Source organism: Mobula birostris, chromosome 17, assembly GCF_030028105.1.
Source record: "Mobula birostris isolate sMobBir1 chromosome 17, sMobBir1.hap1, whole genome shotgun sequence".
NCBI lineage: Eukaryota > Metazoa > Chordata > Chondrichthyes > Myliobatiformes > Myliobatidae > Mobula > Mobula birostris.
This window is the reverse complement of record NC_092386.1, coordinates 45,091,552-45,110,539: the sequence shown is the minus strand read 5'-3', so window position 1 is coordinate 45,110,539 and position 18,988 is coordinate 45,091,552. Positions and strand designations below refer to the sequence as shown.

Below are 18,988 nucleotides of genomic sequence, written 5' to 3'. Positions count from 1 at the left end.
GTTTTCCTCTTCACATACCTAAAGAAAGTTTTACTATCCTCCTTTTTTTTTATTCTTGGCTAGCTTACCTTCGTACCTCATCTTTTCCCCCCGTATTGCCTTTTTAGTTATCTTCTGTTGCTCCTTAAAAGTCTCCCAATCCTCTGGCTTCCCACTCATCCTTGCTATGTTATACTTCCTCTCTTTTATTTTTATACTGTCCTTGACTTCCCTTGTTTGCCACAGTCGCCCCTTACTCCCCTTAGAACCTTTCTTCCTCTTTGGAATGAACTGATCTTGCATCTTCTGTATTATTCCCAGAAATGCCTGCCATCGTTGTTCCACTGTCATCCCTGCTAGGGTATCTTTCCAGTCAACTTTGGCCAGCTCCTCCCTCATGGGTCCATAGTCCCCTTTGTTCAACTGTAATACTGACACTTCCGATCTTCCCTTCTCCCTCTCAAATTGTAGATTAAAATTTATCATATTATGGTCACTACCTCCTAATGGGTCCTTTACCTCAAATTCCCTTATCAAATCTGGGATTTGATAATCCCAGACCTGCCTGCCAGAACGCTGGTACCCCGTCTGTTAAGGTGCAACCCGTCCCTTCTATACAATTCATCCTTACCTCACAACAGATCCCAGTGGTCCAAGAATCAAAATCCCTGCTTCCCGCACCAGCTCCTCAGCCATACATTCAGATCCCCTATCTCATGTCCTCTCCAGCTCAAGGAACTGGAAGAAAACTTGAGATAACCACCCTGGAGGTCCTGCTTTTCAGCCTTCTTCCAAGTTCTCAGAAGTCACGCTGCAAAATGTCTCTCATCTTCTTCCCGACGTCATTTGTGCCGACATGCACCACCTCCTCCGGCTGTTCACCTTCTCCCTTGAGGATGCCCTGCAATCGGTCCGTGATGTCCTGGATCCCTGCACCAGGGAGGCAATACACCATCCTTAAATCCCACCTGTTGCCACAGAAACCCTTACTTGTACACTATGGAGTCCCCTACTACCACGGCTCTGCCTGACCTCTGTCTCTTAGGCTTTGTTTCAGCGCCAATTTTTGACTCACAGACCCGTCCGCCTCTCAGTCCGGCACTGTCTTCTGTCCCGACAGCTTCCAAGGGGGTGAACCTGTTTTCAAGAGGCACATCCCCCGGGGTCTCCTGTACTCCAAGCATCCATCCCTTCCTCATCGTCGCCCCCCCCCCACTTCTCTTTTCCAGTATCTTCAGTGTAACGATCTCGCTGCAGGTCCAGTCCAGAAAAATCTGTTTCCCGGATGAACCTGAGGTCATCCAGTTGCCTCTCCAGTGCCTCAACACGGTCCTTCAGGAGCTGAACCTGGACACTTTCCACATTTCTAGCAGCCAGAGGCACCATCAACGTCCCTGACCTCCCACATCATGCAAGCAGCACATTGAATCAGTTGACCTATCATTTCTTCACCACTTCTCACCCTCTCCAACTGTGGTGTAGTCTCCTCCCTCAGCCTCCTCGCCGAAGACTCTGGAGACAAAGACTCGTACTTTTCTCACAAGGCACTTCCCTCGATGAGGCCGCTCCCCTAGAGCAAACAAGGAGTATATTGGCTGATATTTTGACTAATTCGTTTCACTTGTCGCACCTCGGCCGACCTCGAACGTTTGTCTTGCAGGCTGGTCTCGACCAGGTTTTAAATCAACCGCTCCTTCTCAATCAACACTAGTGCACCTTAGGAATGTGTGCTTAGCCCACTGCTTTACTCTCTCTGTATTCATGACTGTGTGGCTAAGCATAGTTCAAATGCCATCTATGAATTTGCTGATGATACAACCATTGTTGGCAGAATCTCAGATGGAGATAAGAGAGTGTACAGAAGCAAGATATACCAACTAGTGGAGTGGTGTCGCAGCAACAAGCTTGCACTCAACATCGGTAAGACAAAAGACCTGATTGCGGACTTCAGAAGGGGTAGGACAAGGGAACACAAACCAATCCTCATAGAGGAAACAGAAGTGGAGAGAGTGAGCAATTTCAAGTTCCTGGGTCTCAAGATCTCTGAGGATTTAAACTGGTCCCAACATATTGATGCAGCCATAAAGAAGCAAGACAGCATTATATTTCATTAGGAATTTGAGGAGATTTTGCTTGTCATCTAAAACACCGTGGACAGCATTCTAACAGGTTGCATCATTCTCTGGTATGGGGAGGGGGCTATTGCACAGGATCGAAAGAAGCTACAGAAAGTTGTAAAATTATTCAACTCCATCTTTGGTACCAGCCTCTGTAGGAACGGTGCCTCAGAAAGGCGATGTCTATCATTAAGGACTTCCATCAACCAGCACATGCTCTCTTCTCACTGTGGCTGTCAGGAAGGAGATACGGAAGCCTAAAGGCACACACTCAGTGATTCAGGAACAGTTTCTTCCTCTCTGCCACCTGATTCCTAAGTGGACATTGAACCCATGAACACTACCTCACTTTTATTATTTCTATTTTTGCACTATTTTAATTTAACTATTATTCATATATATATACTTACTATAATTAATTTGCTTTTTTTCTATATTTATCATGTATTGTATTGTACTGTTGCTGTTAAATTTCACGACATATGCCAGTGATATTAAAACTTGATTATGATTCTGATATCCTTAGGGTATTCCAAAGCATGTCACAGCTGGGAGCATAAAATTCAAATAGTAAAAAAAAGACTTGTGAAAATAAACAGTTTGCAATAAAATCTTGATTTTTTTATGACTTGAATTTCACAAAGAACATGGGAGGTCTTTTCATTAATCAGCTGATAGTAATAACTTGGATACTTTCGCACTGCTGCAACTTTTCACGCAATGGGTTGCTGAAATTTGCACTTTCAATGCACACAATACTTGGATGGGGATTACATTAGTTACACTATGTTATCCTTGCCAAAGTGTTTAATAATCTCTAAACTGACAGGACATAAACAATTCCACGTTAGAAAAAGGCTCAGAAAATGCAAGCCCTTAGAAGAAAACATCTCTACGTAACTACATACAAAAAATGCTGGCAAAAGAAAACAAAAACTTTGAAGGCTTCTCTCAGTCTCAAAGGTAGAACTATTCTCATTTTTTGTCCTGGTTTCCCAACACAATTTCTGCCACGCAGGTAAAAATAAATAAATAACAGCATTGACTAACAATCCAGTGTTGGGATTCATGTTTATGTTGGCATATCTACCAAACAGTGATAGATTATAGATTAGAAGATAGTCTTGCATTCTATATCTTTTTTATGAAACTCTTTGCTACTTTATTTCAAGAGAATAGTTATTAATTTTAAAGAAACTTTGCACCACGAGAACTACAACAGCAACAAGCCCAATTTCAGACACTGGGTACTAATGTGACATAGCACAAGGGAGAATAAAATTGTACCTTCTGTGCTTTTGCCCAAAATATATCCTCCAAATAAGTAGCAAAGCCTTCACTTATCCACTCTTCAGTCCAATCACGAGCACCAATGGCTAATCCAAACCAGGCATGAGCTATTTCATGGCACAGTCGAATTCCACAGAGATGGATTCCTCCAGACAGAACAGACTGCGATAGGAAGATGATGTGTGGACTTAAAAAAAAGGCACATTATTAAAATCTTGGATGTTTCTTCATTATTTGTACAGCTAGTAGCCATTTTATTATGTACGCCCTAACCTGTTTGTTAATGCAAATATCTAATCAGCAAAGACAGTCTAAAGTTTACAGAGAATGCTGTGAAAACTAAAAAGATATTCAGTAAGCAGTGGTTCTATGGCTGAAAATGTCTTGTTAATGAGAGATGTCAGAAGATAATAGCCAGTCTGGTTCAAGTTGACACGAAGGCAACAGTAACTTAAAATAATCATGAATTACAACAGTAGTGTGTAGGAGAGCATCTCGGAATGCACAACATGACAAACCTTGAAGTGGATGGGCTACAGCAGCAGAAGACCATGAACACACACTCAGTGGCCATTTTATTAGGTATAGGAGGTACCTGATAAAGTGGCCACTGAGTGTTTATGTGCACATACGATTCCATGTAATACTTCCATAATTTCACAATAGCTTACTTAAGAAATAACTTATTGCATCAAATATAATTATATCTCAATTAATACCAAATTGAATTAAGTTAATATTTTAATACTTTTCTTGCTATGAAAAAGGTTGCCCCTTTCCACTGAATTTTACCCACTTCCAAACTGATAGAACCTCAGCCATCATTTGAACTAAATGTTGCTAAACATCCTCAGACATTAACTGGCATAAGGGGTCAGCAAAAATTTAATTTAAAAAATATAACTTAAATTTATTTTAACAGATTTAGTAATGGATATAAATACACATCTGTTAGCATTGCTGAAAACAGATTCATCTACACTCAGTGGACATTTCTTAGGTACAGCTGCTCATTAATGCAAGTGTTTAATCAGCCAATCACGTGGCAGCAACTCAATGCATAAAAGCATTCAGACATGGTCAAGAGGTTCAGTTCTTGTACAGTCCAAACATCAGAATGGGGAACAAATGTGATCTAAGTGACTTTGACAGTGGAATGATTGTGCCAGATGGGGTGGTTTGAATATCTCAGAATTTGCTGATCTCCTGGGAAGTTCACACACAACAGTCTCTAGAGTTTACAGAGAAAAGTGCAAAAAAAAAAGGACATCCAGTGAGCTGCAGTTGTGTGGGCAAAAACACTTCGTTAAAGAGAGAGGTCAGAGGAGAATGACTAGGCTGGTTCAATCTGACAGGAAGGCAACATTAACTTAACTAACCATGCGTTACAACAGTGGGGTGCAGAAGAATATCTCTGAATGCACAACATGTGAAACCTTTTAGTGGATGGGCTACAGCAGCAGAAGACTATGAAGATACACTTTGTGGCCACTTTATCAGGTTTATCAGGAGCTTCCTAATAAAGTGGTCACTGAATGTAATTGCTAGTAATAGTACATTATAAAAGAGAATACAGTGGAACTCCTCTGACTGGATCAGAGATTTCATAAAAGCATTGGGGATTGTCCCACGTACAGCCTGTAATTCACGACAACCTTCAGAATGCTCATACTACTAGTTCAATAATCCAGTACTGTACTGGGACTCAATAGTAGGTCGGCATCAGGATATATACAGTGCCAAGGGTGATGTTCTGAAACACCTCATGCCCCCCCCCACCTTTTTCCCCATGAGTAGGGGAAGTGCAGCATGGTGATTAAGTTACTAGTTGAGTATATTGAGCCTGCAATGATCTTTTCTGTTGGTGCAATGAAATTCAGATAAGTATCTGCAGTAAAAAGCTGGTATGGTATTAGTCACAGGACACTACTGTATTGTTCCAAATAGAACCTGGTTCACTAATGTCTTTCAGGAAAGGAAATTATGCCATTCTTATCCAGTATGAGTTGCATACAGCTCCTGTTCCAATAACATGGTTGAAATTCATAAGCAGCTAGGGATAGACAGCAAATGCTGGCATTGTCTGCAGTACCTACATTTCATGATCAAATAAAAATTTCCCACAACTCTGTTCTTACTTTTTCTCCTCATGAACAGAAATCTCCTAGTCCTTACCTTCCATCCCATCAGCCTCTGCATTCAATAAATCACCTTTCACAAATTCCACCATCTCCAATAAGATTCCATCCCTTCTCTTTCAGAATTTAATAGGGGACTGTTCTCTTTGCAACTGCCTTGACCCTCCTTCCTTGCCCATCAACTGCTCCCTTATGGCACTTCCCTGAGCAACAGGAAGTGTACAGGCTTGAGTGTTGATTGACTGTAGACAGCTAGCACGCAATATCCATGGTCGACTATGACCGCTGGAGGCCTCACATACCATCAAAGAAGCTTAAATAATCCCATCTGCCACGTGACTTTACTCTGTCAGAGAAATTCACTTTCTTTTCACCTATTTCTTTCTCCCACCTTCACTCTCATCTTGGTCTTAAATGGCTTACCCTTATCCTTAGGCTGTGACCCAAGGTCTTTGGCATTTAGTACTGGTCAGTGGGAATAACCCTCCTGTATTTAATCCGTCTAATTCTGTAACTTTCTAGACTTTTAAAAAGATGTCCTCTCATTCTTCCAAACTCTTGGCAAAAGACTAATTGATCATATCTCACTCTATATGTCAGCTATCATCTCAGGCTTGTACATTTATGGCAAGAGACGAAGGCAAGTATACTAACTGCCTTCTTAATCACCAGCACCTCCTGCAGACAGATCCTCCCATGTGTACGACACCTCATGCACACGAATGAGCATTTGGGAATCTGGTAGGACAGACGGGAATGGATTTGATTGCTGTTGCAGAGCCACAGGGATCTTCTGCCAGAAGCAAATGGGGCATCTCCGCGAGCCTTTCTCTCTGTCATCAGCAATCGAGGATTGGATCAAGCCAAGCAGAGCTGGGAAAGTTGAGCAGACTTAGTCAGTGAGGCCAAATGGCAGTCACTCTTTCCTCACCTGCTCTCTCTCCCACCATGTATGTTTCTGTGAGATCCTCTCACACATACTGATTTTGCTCATTTCCAACACAGAGACATGTCAGGTTATGGACATAACACAAAAAATGCTAGAGGAACTCAGGAAGTCAGGCAGCATCTCTGAGATGAAGGGCTAAGACCCTTCATCAGGACTGGAAAGGAAGAGAGAAGTAGCCTGAACAAGGTGGTGGGGGGGGGGGGGTTAGGAGTACAAGCTGTAAAGTAATAGGTGAAAAAGGTAAGGCTTTGAAGAAAAAAGGTATCTGATACGAGGGGTGATTGATAAGTTCGTGGCCTAAGGTAAAAGGAGTCAATTTTAGAAAACCTAGCACATTTATTTTTCCTACATTTACACACTTAGTCCAGCGGTTGTGGAGCATACGGATCCCTTCTTTGTAGAAGTCAGCGTCTTGGACCTCCAGAAGTGGTCCACAGCAGGGGTGATTGATAAGTTTGTGGCCTAAAGTAGAAGGAGATGAGGAGAAACTTCAAACTTTCTGCATTTTCACTCAAAAAGTTGAACTGCACGTGCATGTAACTCATCTCGTTCTGCCGTAGGCCACGAACTTAACAATCACCCCTGCTGTGGACCACCTGGAGGTCCAAGACGCTCTTGTTACGTGCACGTGCAGTTCAACTCTTTGAGTGAAAATGCAGAAAGTTTAAAGTGAATAACTCATCTCCTTCTACCTTAAGCCACGAACTTATCAATCACCCCTCGTCGTACAGGACAAGATCCACCGGAGTAAGGGAAGAACAAGGTGCAGCAGAGAAACATGATGGCAGGTGAGGACAAGAGAAGGGCTAAGAGAGGAACTAGAATGGGGAATGGTAAAAGAGAGAAGGGGGAAGAGAAGGAAAGTACCAGAAATTAGAGAAATCAATGTTCATGGTGTCAAGTTGAAGGCTACCAAGATAGAAAATGAGTTCTATTTGCTCTTCCATCCTGAGAGAGGCCTCATCGTGGCCGCAGAAGAGGCCATGGAGGAGGCAGTGGCTGATATACCATAGTACCCATGTTAAAAAAAATCATGCCTAGGCATCTTGTGATCTGGGGAATCAGGGGACTGTCTGAAAACAACAGATTTCCTCATATTTGCTTATTTACTTCACTTAGTTTGATGAAAAAGCATCAGAGAACTTATCATTACCTTCTCCACGGAAACTACCTTACCCACCAAATACTTCAGCACTTTCTGCTTTCATTTCAGATTCACAACAATCACAGATTTAGTTTGCATAAATACTTTAACTGGAAAAGAAGTGAGGTGATGGCAGAATAAGAAGGTGGGGGGAGGGTAAGGAGGACAATGTGACAGTGGAAGTCAGGTGGGTGGGCAAGGTAAAAGGCTAGAGAAGAAGGAATCTGATAGGAAAGGAGAGTGGACCATGGGAGAACGGGAAGAAAAAGGGGCACAGGATGAGTTGACAAGCGGGTGAGGAAAAGAGGTAAGAGGCTGGGGAGGGGGTGGAATAGAAGAAGAGGGAAGGGGGAGGGGAAAAGAAAAAGAGAATAAAAGAGATTTAAAAAATGTTCTGGCAAAATTGATGTTCATACATTCAGGTTGGAGGCTACCTAGACGGAATATGAAATGTTGCTCCTCCACCCTAAGAGTTGCCTCATCACGGCAGAAGAAGAGGTACAGAATCAACATGTCAAAATGAGACTGGGGATAGGAATTCAAATGGTTGGCCACGGGGAAATTCCGCTTTTGGCAGATAGAGTGGAGGTGCTCATCAAAGCAGTCCCCCAATCTATGTCAGGTCTTACTAATGTAGAGGAGGCCACATCGGGAGCACCGGATACTACAGATGACCCCCAACAGGTCTGCAGATGATGTATTGCTTCACCTGGAATATTTTAAACACCTGATTTTATCACCAATTGGTTTGTGATGCAGTGACATACGTGGAAAATACAGTTTCGTGTAGGCTACCTCATAATTATAAGTTCACTCACGTGATTACACAAATGCATAACAAAACATTAATGCAAACAAAATGCATAACTCTGTTGGAAATTTTGCTTGCTGTTCTGATCAACTGAAGTACATGCTACACTTGAGTAAAATCTAATACCAAAGTTTCACAGTGAAATGAAATTATTTATGGCACACAGCTCATATGACATATCCAAGGCTGGAGAGAATAACCTCAGGAATCTATTGTATAAACAGGAATCCAGACATACAACACACTGTGTACACGTTTGCATAAACAGAGTTGAAAGCTAAAAATAACAGAGCATCATGCCGGACTTCAGGAAATGTTTAACATTTTTGCCTACCCCAAATATATAGTGCGCATTCATTCATAAATTCAAATTTTACAGTAATATGCAATGCTTCTTTTAAGCTTGCACCATTTGTGGCTGGCCCATGTGTACATATTTGTTATAGTGGGACACAGCACAGAAACAGAACCTCCAGCCCACCAAGTTCATGCTGACCACCAAGCACCCATTTTAATCTAATCCTACACGAATCCATTTTATTCAAACTGCATCCCCATCAATCCGCCCCGCACCCCATATTCCATCATTTATCTACATACTAGGGCAATACAGTGATTAATTAAGCTCTCAAACTGCTGTGGGAGGAAATTAGAGAACCCATAGGAAACCCATGTAGTTAAGACAGATTGAACCGAGGTCACCAGACTTCTGCTAGCTGCATCACTGTGAAGTCTATTTTGTGTTGGCATGTGTAAGATACTACTTACTGGTACTACAATTATGTCACTCTTCTCACTTCCGTTAACATTCACTGGCAAGCAAATGGAAAGTAAGTGATAAGATGCCAAGTGGGGCTTAATAGGTATTTTAAAAAATGACAGGTTAAGAGTAGAATATTCTTTATCTAAATGTTTACCACAGGATAGATTGCTGAAAATATTGGTAGAAATTGAAATGATAGAAAAGGAAAGATGAGGACAGGCATGATGTTTTGAAAAAGCTGGCTGTTCTTCTCAGATCAAATAAAGTCTGACCATAGCTCCAATGTTCCTAGATTGAGAGGTACCACAGTGCTGGAAAGTGGTACGTGTGACATTCTTGCTCAGGAAAGAGTACAAGCACCGTCCTCGTAATTATCGAGTTTACCAGGTAGGATTAGGCATTCCCCAAGTTCTTCTCACATACTGAAGGCAAGATGGCTGTTTGGTGCAAGTTATCTCTCGTGCAGCAGCTAGTGAAAGAATCAGGGGTCATTAATGAGTACATAAGGAAAAACAGCTTGTAGAGAAATGAGAAATGAGAGAATGGAGGATTCATGTGATTGCTCTTAAGAGTTAACATAGACAATTGGATAAATATGTTCCTTCTCTGTCAAAGGAAAGTGAGAAATAACATGAAACATGGATATTGGAACACAGAGAGAAACTTCAAGATTTTCCAACGATGCTAATCTTGCACGTGTGTCACCGAACTACTTGGAAGATGACAGAAAAGGGGTAGTTGGGATTTAATACAGGGAAGTAGAAGATTATTCATTTTTGTATCAGTGTATGAGGAGAGGCAACACAGAACAGAGTCATTTGGTGGGCTTATGTGCCCATATTTTTGAAGGTAGCAGGACATATTAAGAGTCATTAGCAAAGTGTACACTCAGTGGCCAGTTTATTAGGTACAGGAGTGGAACCTGGTGTGGTATTCTGCTGTAGCCCATCCACTTCAAAGTTCAACATATTGTGCCTTCAGTGATGGTCTTCTGCATACCACTGTTATAACTGTGCTTATTTGAGTTACTGTCACCTTCCTGTCAGCTTGAACCATTCTGGCCATTTTATTCTGACCTCTCTCATTAATGAGGCATTTTTGCACATAGAACTGCTGTTCACTGGATGTTTCTTTTTGGTCTTTTGCACCATTCTGTGTAAACTCTAGAGACTGTTGTGTGCGAAAATCCAAGGAGATCAGCAGTTTCTGGAATGCTCAAACCACCCTGTCTGGCACCAACAATCATTCCACCATTAAAGTCATTTAGTTCACATTCCTTCCCCATTCTGATGTTTGGTCTGAACAACAACTGAACCTCTTGACTATATTTGCATGCTTTTATACATGATTGGCTGATTAGATATTTACATTAACAAGTTGGTATACAGGTGTATCTAATAAAGTGGCTGCTGAGTGTATATTGAAAACACAAAATAATCTGCAGATGCTAGGATCAAAACAACACTCACAACACGCTGGAGAAACTCAGCAGGTCGGGCAGCATCAGTGGAAACGATGAGTCGACGTTTCGACCCTTCACCAGTCCTGACGAAGGGTTCCGGCCCGAAACGTCGACTCATCGTTTCCACTGATGCTGCCCGACCTGCTGAGCTCCTCCAGCGAGTTGTGAGTGTATATTGACCTGGGTTTCATTAATAAAAAACCAGTACAACAGAAGAGAAGCCACAGAGAAACTTTGTAAGTGCTGATTAAGTCACATTTCATCCAGTTCTGGTCACCAAAGTATAGGAAGCATGTTCTTGTTATGGTAAAGAAGATATTTACCAGATTAGTTTCAGAGATGAGGTCTGAGGAATTTTAAGTCCAAGATTAGGTTAGGGAAGCTGTAGTTCTCTTTGGAGCAAAGGAGGATGAAATTTAATCAAGTGCAGAATTATGAATGTGCCCATTAGCTAAAAGTGCCCAAAGGGACACTGGTTTAAAGCTTTAGGAAAGAAATATATTGGTGGGGTGGGGGGAAGGAAGGTGGGTTGGACCAGTGGGGAGGTAGGGAAATTGAGGGTGAGTATGGGAGATATGAGAAGGTTGCAATAACCTGGAATTCACAGTTGAAAAGGGAAATAGAAGAATACATAATTAATGATTTCAACAGAAAGTTGGATAATTGCTTGAATAAACTTGCAATGCTACCAGAACAGAGTAGGTTTGAACTTGGGCTGCTCAACATGGCAGCCTGGCAGAGATTCAACGGGCCGAATGGCTGCCTCCTGTGCCGTAATGATTTTCCAATTCCTATGACAATAAAATGAGTTTTAAATGACATATCCCTATCAGCTATATGGTAGTCTATTTCCAGTCTGCCCACCATCCCACACCCCCATGATAATCTACCCTGCCTCACTAAAACTTCAGCCAAACGATTCATTCACACTATGTTTTGGCATAAACTGCAATTTAATCTGCTCATTCGTGATTAGATTTCCTGAAGCTGAAAAGCTGCAGAGCTTAAAGAAGACTTTGATTTTGTTGGAAGCACTGTCAGAACATAAAATATTTCAATCCAATCCATTGAACCAGCAGAAGCGATGCTTTAAAATTCCAGTAATATACTCATTTAGTATCTGTGAGGGAGGAGTGCTTCATTTGTTTTACTTTGGTCTGTAGCAGCTGCAAAGTATCAAAATGGGCAGTGGCTTTGAAGTTATGCTGCTTAATATAGTTACATTTTAAAGGAAATATTTTATCTGCCTTTGGAAAGCAACATGTTCCACTGTTGATGATTGCGACTCCTTATCTAATCAGGAGATTTAATTAAATTCATTCATCAATTTGATAATGCTCTTTTTCACTTGTAACCACCAAGGCTGCATGAAAGGGACAATGTCCTCATTAGCCATCTCCATCACAAATGGAAAGTGAGAAAGTTGCCCTCTACTGCAAATGCAATCACAGAAAATTGTCCAAAAACCTATCACTTTTCACTGTCTCCCAATACCAACATGAGATATAAGCAATCAGACAATACTAAGTCTGAAACAATATGCTTGGTACTCAGCTGTAGAAATATTTATTAAGGTAACCAATCAAGGTAAGAGACAGGCAGAGATTTTGAGTCGGACATTTGGTAGTACAGGAAACATGGCTTTATGCCAAGGCCAGTGCAGCAAGCAGAATTCTGTGTTGGTCATAAAGCACGTGGACAAAATGGAGGCAGATGCTGCAGGGGTAATAGGCAGCCTAAATGATGAATGGATATGGACTTGATACTTCGCCGAGTGTCGATCAGGATAAAGTGAACTTTTGTTTATGGTTTTTGCTGTGTGAACAGTTGGCAAGGCAGATGAGGGCAAAATACAAAAGTTTTTGGTAAATTTCAAATGCATTTACATAAAACCCCTCAAATATTACTACCCATCGTGTTTTGGTATTTTCATAACCGTTAATCGCAATAATTAGGTACAAAATAAAAGTGAACTCTAAATGTTAATATCAAAGTCAATTGAAACATAACATCGAAGTAATAAAGTCTAACACCCAGTTCCTAGAAGGAAATTATTTTATACTTTGTTCTTCTCCCAGCATTCAAATAACTGAATAAACAACTAGCTTTTGGTATAAACCTATGTTAATATTTATAGGTCATGACTGCTTTCTGGCTACATAGAGTAGCAGCAGTATTCATGAACAGAGTGGTGATTATTGCACAATTTGCCTGCCAATTAAATCTGTTGACCACAGTGTTCTAAGAGATTGAAATTGATTTTTATGTCTGTAGTTTATACACAATTATCCTCCACTCACACTTCATTCCTTTTACGAAATTACCCCAATTTGGGAGTGGACTTTTACTGTAATTTTAGTCAAAACCTCTTTATCCTCAACTTGACTTGATTCAGTTTTGCCAATAGCTTTGCACAATCTCACTGACACTACACTCTGTTTTGGCACACCCAGGCAACACCAAAACATACATCAACCTCCCGTTTATCAATTACACTCAGCGTTCAATGCCATCATCCCCTCTGTATTAATCGCTGGGCTTCTAAACCTCTCTCTGCAACTGGATCCTTGACTCCCTCAGGAGACCACAATTAATATGGATCAGAGATCGCAGCTCCTTGCTAAAAAATCAATACAGGGACTGCTTTCCCTACATTGATGACTTGATGACAAAGGCATTTATAAGTTTGTAGATGACACTACTATTGTAGGAACAATCACAGATAGCAATGAGGAGGCATACAGAAGTGAGACATATCGTATGGTTGAGTGATGTTGCAAGTGAAGTTTACACTCAGTGTCAGCAAGACCAAGAAATTGATTGCGGACTTCAGGAAGGGAAGTCTGGAGAACAGGCACCAGTCCTCACTGAGGGGTCAGTGATGAAAAGGGTGAGCAGCTTTAAGTTCCTGAGTGTCAACATCTCCAAGGATCTGTCCTGAGCCCAACATACTGACGCATTCACAAAGAGGGCATGCTATCGGCTGTACTTCATTTGGTATACCAAGTATTCTCAAACCCCAAAGTCTCTTTCAAATTTCCACAGGTGTATAATGGAGAGGCTTCTGACTGGTTGTGTCACAGCCTGGTATGAAGCCTCTAGTGCACAGGATTGCAAAAGGCTACCGAGGGTTATACACTCAGCCAGCTCTGCCATGGGCACAACAGGACCCACCATTGATGATAGCTTCAAGAGACGGTGCCTCAAGAAGGCAGCATCCATCAATAAGAACCCTCAACATCTGGGATATGTCACCTTCTTGTTACTACCATCAAGGAGGAGGTACAGGAACCTGAAGCCCCACATTTAGCAATTCAGGAGCAGCTTCTTCCTTGCTCTGATGGATCAGTTTCTTTAGATTCTCTACGGTCCATGAGAGTAACGCATTGGTACTTTTTATTTATGTTGTAATTTATGGTAATTTTGTGTCTTTGCTCTCTATTGCTGCTGAAAAACATATTTTACATCATGTAAGACAACAATAATAAACCTAATCCTAATTCTGAAACACTGTTTCATCAGACTAAAGTAAAAAATCATGTAACTATTTCATTTAATTCATACAGATATATCTTCAATTTTCAATGTATATTTTCTGACTTAAAACAATGATTAATATCAACATTTTACTTAACATCAATCTGGCCAGCCTCAAATAAGACCTAAGAATTGTTTCTCTGAGCACAAAATACAATGACTGAATTTGAGGGTCTGCATGTGAAAGTAGAATCTGCAAATCTTATACTTGTATTTGTAATGATGCCATTGCCATCACCCTCCACCTGGCCCTAACCCACCTGGACAAAAGAAGACACATACGTTCGAATGCTGTTCATAGACTTCAGTTCAGCATTCAACACAATCATTCCACAGAAACTGATTGGAAAGCTGAGTCTACTGGGCCTGAATACCTCCCTCTGCAACTGGATCCCAGACTTCCTGACTGGGAGACCTCAGTCAGTCCGGATTGGAAGCAGCATCTCCAACACCATCACACTGAGCACGGGGGCCCCCCAGGGCTGTGTGCTCAGTCCACTGCTGTTCACTCTGCTGACCCACGACTCTGCTGCAACACACAGCTCGAACCACATCATCAAGTTCGCCGATGACACGGCCGTGGTGGGTCTCATCAGCAAGAATGATGAGTCAGCATACAGAGAGGAGGTGCAACAGCTAACGGACTGGTGCAGAGCCAACAACCTGTCTCTAAATGTGAACAAAACAAAAGAGATGGTTGTGACTTCAGGAGGACACGGAGCAACCACTCTCCGCTGAACATCAACGACTCCTCCACAGAGATCGTTAAGAGCACCAAATTTCTTGGTGTCCACCTGGCAGAGAATCTCACCGGGTCCCTCAACACCAGCTCCCTAGCAAAGAAAGCCCAGCAGCGTCTCTACTTTCTGCGAAGGCTGAGAAAAGTCCATCTCCCAACCCCCCATCCTCACCACATTCTACAGGGGTTGTACTGAGAGCATCCTGAGCAGCTGCATCACAGCCTGGTTCAGAAATTGCACCATCTCGGATCGCAAGACCCTGCAGCGGATAGTGAGGTCAGCTGAGAAGATCACTGGGGTCTCTCTTCCGGCCATTACAGACATTTACACCACACGCTGCATCATAGAAACATAGAAAATAGGTGGAGTAGGCCATTCGGCCCTTCGAGCCTGCACCGCCATTTATTATGATCATGGCTGATCATCCAACTCAGAACCCTGTACCAGCCATCCCCCCATACCCACTGATCCCTTTAGCCACAAGGGCCATATCTAACTCCCTCTTAAATATAGCCAATGAACTGGCCTCAACTGTTTCCTGTGGCAGAGAATTCCACAGATTCACCACTCTCTGTGTGAAGAAGTTTTTCCGCATCTCGGTCCTAAAAGGCTTCCCCTTTATCCTCAAACTGTGACCCCTCGTTCTGGACTTCCCCAACATCGGGAACAATCTTCCTGCATCTAGCCTGTCCAATCCCTTTAGGATTTTATATGTTTCAATAAGATCCCCCCCTCAATCTTCTAAATTCCAACGAGTATAAGCCTAGTTGATCCAGTCTTTCATCATATGAAAGTCCTGCCATCCCAGGAATCAATCTGGTGAACCTTCTTTGTACTCCCTCTATGGCAAGGATGTCTTTCCTCAGATTAGGAGACCAAAACTGCACACAAAACTCCAGGTGTGGTCTCACCAAGGCCTTGTACAACTGCAGTACTACGTCCCTGTACCATCCATAAAGCAAACAGCATTATGAAGGACCCCACGCAGCTCTCATACAAACTGTTCTCCCTTCTGCCATCTGGCAAAAGGCACCGAAGCATTCGGGCTCTCACGACCAGACTATGTAACAGTTTCTTCCCCAAGCCATCAAACTCCTCAATATGCAGAGCCTGGACTGACACCAACTTACTGCCCTCTACTGTTCTTGCTGTCTTGTTTATTATTTATTGTAATGCCTGCACTGTTCTGTGCACTTTATGCAGTCCTGGGTGGGTCTGTAGTTTAGTGCAGTTTTTGTGTTGTTCTACGAGGTTCAATGTAGTTTTTGTATTGTTTCATGTAGCATCAGGGTCCTGAAAAACATTGTCTCGTTTTTACTGTGTACTGCACCAGCAGTTATGGTCGAAATGACAATAAAAAGTGACTTGACTTTATTTTTAATACCTGGTAATCCAAGTGCATTAGCAATTTTAAATGTTAATTTCCATTTCAGCTTTCATTGCCGGCTCATTTTCAAAGTACTCACATAGTCAATAATGTTATCAGATCCAACAATGATGGAATTCTGAACACATAACTAGAACAGAACCCACTGAATATTTTGGAATTAGAATTGTTTTTTTGAACCCTCTGAAACTATGCTCATATCCATGTTTGGTAATACGGCCAAAAATAAGCAAGTGTGCTCCCACTACCAGAATTGTTAAAAAACTACTTAGTCAAATAAAATTATTGGCTTTTTTATCACACATGACCAGCTAGAACAAGGCTGAATGACGCTGCAATCATTCCAGAGTATTCCTTGATTTCAGTAATGATAAGACTATTTTTTCTCTCACCACTGAAAAACATTGAATAGCGTGAATGCTGCATTTACTACTTTATACTTTATTGTCACCAAACAATTGATACTAGAATGTACAATCATCACAGCGATATTTGATTCTGCACTTCCCGCTCCCTGGATTACAAATCAATAGTAAATATTAAAAATTTAAATTATAAATCATTACTAGAAAATAGAAAAATGGAACGTAAGGTAGTGCAAAAAAACCGAGAGGCAGGTCCGGATATTTGGAGGGTACAGCCCAGATCCGGGTCAGGATCTGTTCAGCAGTCTTATCACAGTTGGAAAGAAGCTGTTCCCAAATCTGGCCGTATGAGTCTTCAAGCTCCTGTGCCTTCTCCCGGAGGGAAGAGGGATGAAAAGTGTGTTGGCTGGGTGGGTTGTGTCCTTGATTATCCTGGCAGCACTGCTCCGACAGCATGCGGTGTAAAGTGAGTCCAAGGATGGAAGATTGGTTTGTGTGATGTGCTGCGCTGTGTTCACGATCTTCTGCAGCTCCTTCCGGTCTTGGACAGGACAACTTTCACACCAGGTTGTGATGCACCCTAAAAGAATGCTTTCTACGGTGCATCTATAAAAATTAGTGAGGGTTTTAGGGGACAGGCCAAATTTCTTTAGTTTTCTCTGGAAGTAAAAGTGCTGGTGGGCCTTCTTGGCAGTGAACTCCGCTTGGTTGGACCAAGTCAGGTCATTTGTGATATTGACCCAGAGGAACCTAAAGCTTTTGATCTGTTCCACTTGTGCACCACCATGTAAATTGGGTCATGCGTTCCGCTACTCCTTCTGAAGTCAACAACCAATTCCTTCGTCTTGCTGACGTTGAGGGATAGCACCATGCCACCAGGTTCTTAATTTCCTCTCTGTACTCAAACTCATCATTACCCGAGATATGGCCTACAATTGTTGTGTCATCAGCAAACTTACATATTGAGTTTGATGGAAACTTGGCTGCACAATCATGGGTGTACAGTGAGTACAGCAGGGGGCTGAGTACACAGCCTTGTGGGGCACCAGTGCTCAGAGTGATTGTAGAGGAGAGCTTGTCCCCTATTTTTACAGCCTGGGTCCTGTCTGTAAGGAAGTTGAAGATCCAGCTACAGATCTGAGTGCTAAAGCCCAGGTCCCAGAGCTTAGGAATCAGTTTATTTGGAATGATGGTATTAAAGGCAGAGCTGTAGTCAATGAAAAGGAGCCTTATTAGCTCAATGTATTTATGTTTTGAATGTGTGGATGGCATGCAAAGCAAAGTTTTTCGCTGGATCTTTGCATATGTGACAATAATAAACCAATTATCAATTACAATGGCAAGTACAGTTTAAACACCACACAAAGTCAGTGGTATTAATAGTATTAATATCCTTTTTAAAATATTATTAAATAATTTCTTCATAGGCAATGAAAAGTAGAGATAAAATTCTTTAATTTTTTCAGATTTATTTCAATTATTTGCTTTCTTCCTTCCCTGTCTTTAATTCAACTTTTACCACTCTCCTTGCGTTTTCTATACCCATCTTGAATTAAATTCATCCCTTCTAACTTACATTTTTTTCTTCATGGTTCCCTCATATTTTAATATTTCAATTTAATTAAGTATACGGTTCCATGCTATATTTACTCAGGTTCCAAATGTCCAACTTTCCTCAATACCACAACATCAGAGTCCCAGCAACACACATCAACGTTGCTGGTGAACGCAGCAGGCCAGGCAGCATCTGTAGGAAGAGGTGCAGTCGACGTTTCAGGTCGAGACCCTTCGTCAGGACTAACTGAAGGAAGAGTGAGTAAGGGATTTGAAAGTTGGAGGGGGAGGGGGAGATCCAAAATGATAGGAAAAGACAGGAGGGGGAGGGATAGAACCAAGAGCTGGACAGGTGATAGGCAAAAGGGAATACGTTTCTCTCACTCTCCTTTTACTCCCTCTGTCCCTCTGAATATACTCCTTGCCCATCCTCTGGGTCCCCCCCCCTGTCTTTCTTCCCGGACCTCCTGTCCCATGATCCTCTCGTATCCCCTTTTGCCTATCACCTGTCCAGCTCTTGGCTCTATCCCTCCCCCTCCTGTCTTCTCCTATCATTTTGGATCTCCCTCTCCCCCTCCAACTTTCAAATCCCTTACTCACTCTTCCTTCAGTTAGTCCTGACGAAGGGTCTCGGCCTGAAACGTCAACTGCACCTCTTCCTACAGATGCTGCTTGGCCTGCTGCGTTCACCAGCAACTTTGATGTGTGTTGCTTAAATTTCCAGCATCTGCAGAATTCCTGTTGCTTACATC

At 42.0% G+C, this 18,988-nt stretch overlaps 1 protein-coding gene across 5 annotated transcripts in view; it reads right to left on the bottom strand.

Annotated features, from left to right (window-relative positions):
- aopep (aminopeptidase O (putative)) overlaps positions 1-18,988 on the bottom strand; it is a 214,497-nt gene that overhangs the window by 136,774 nt on the left and 58,735 nt on the right. For all 5 annotated transcript variants that reach the window (XR_011889537.1, XM_072281633.1, XM_072281634.1 and 2 more), the window contains exon 6: positions 3,384-3,573. Coding sequence is in view for 4 of the 5 variants with exons in the window: in XM_072281633.1 (XP_072137734.1) it covers positions 3,384-3,573 (190 nt within the window). In the remaining variant the exon portion in view is untranslated. The remainder of the gene's footprint in view (positions 1-3,383; positions 3,574-18,988) is intronic.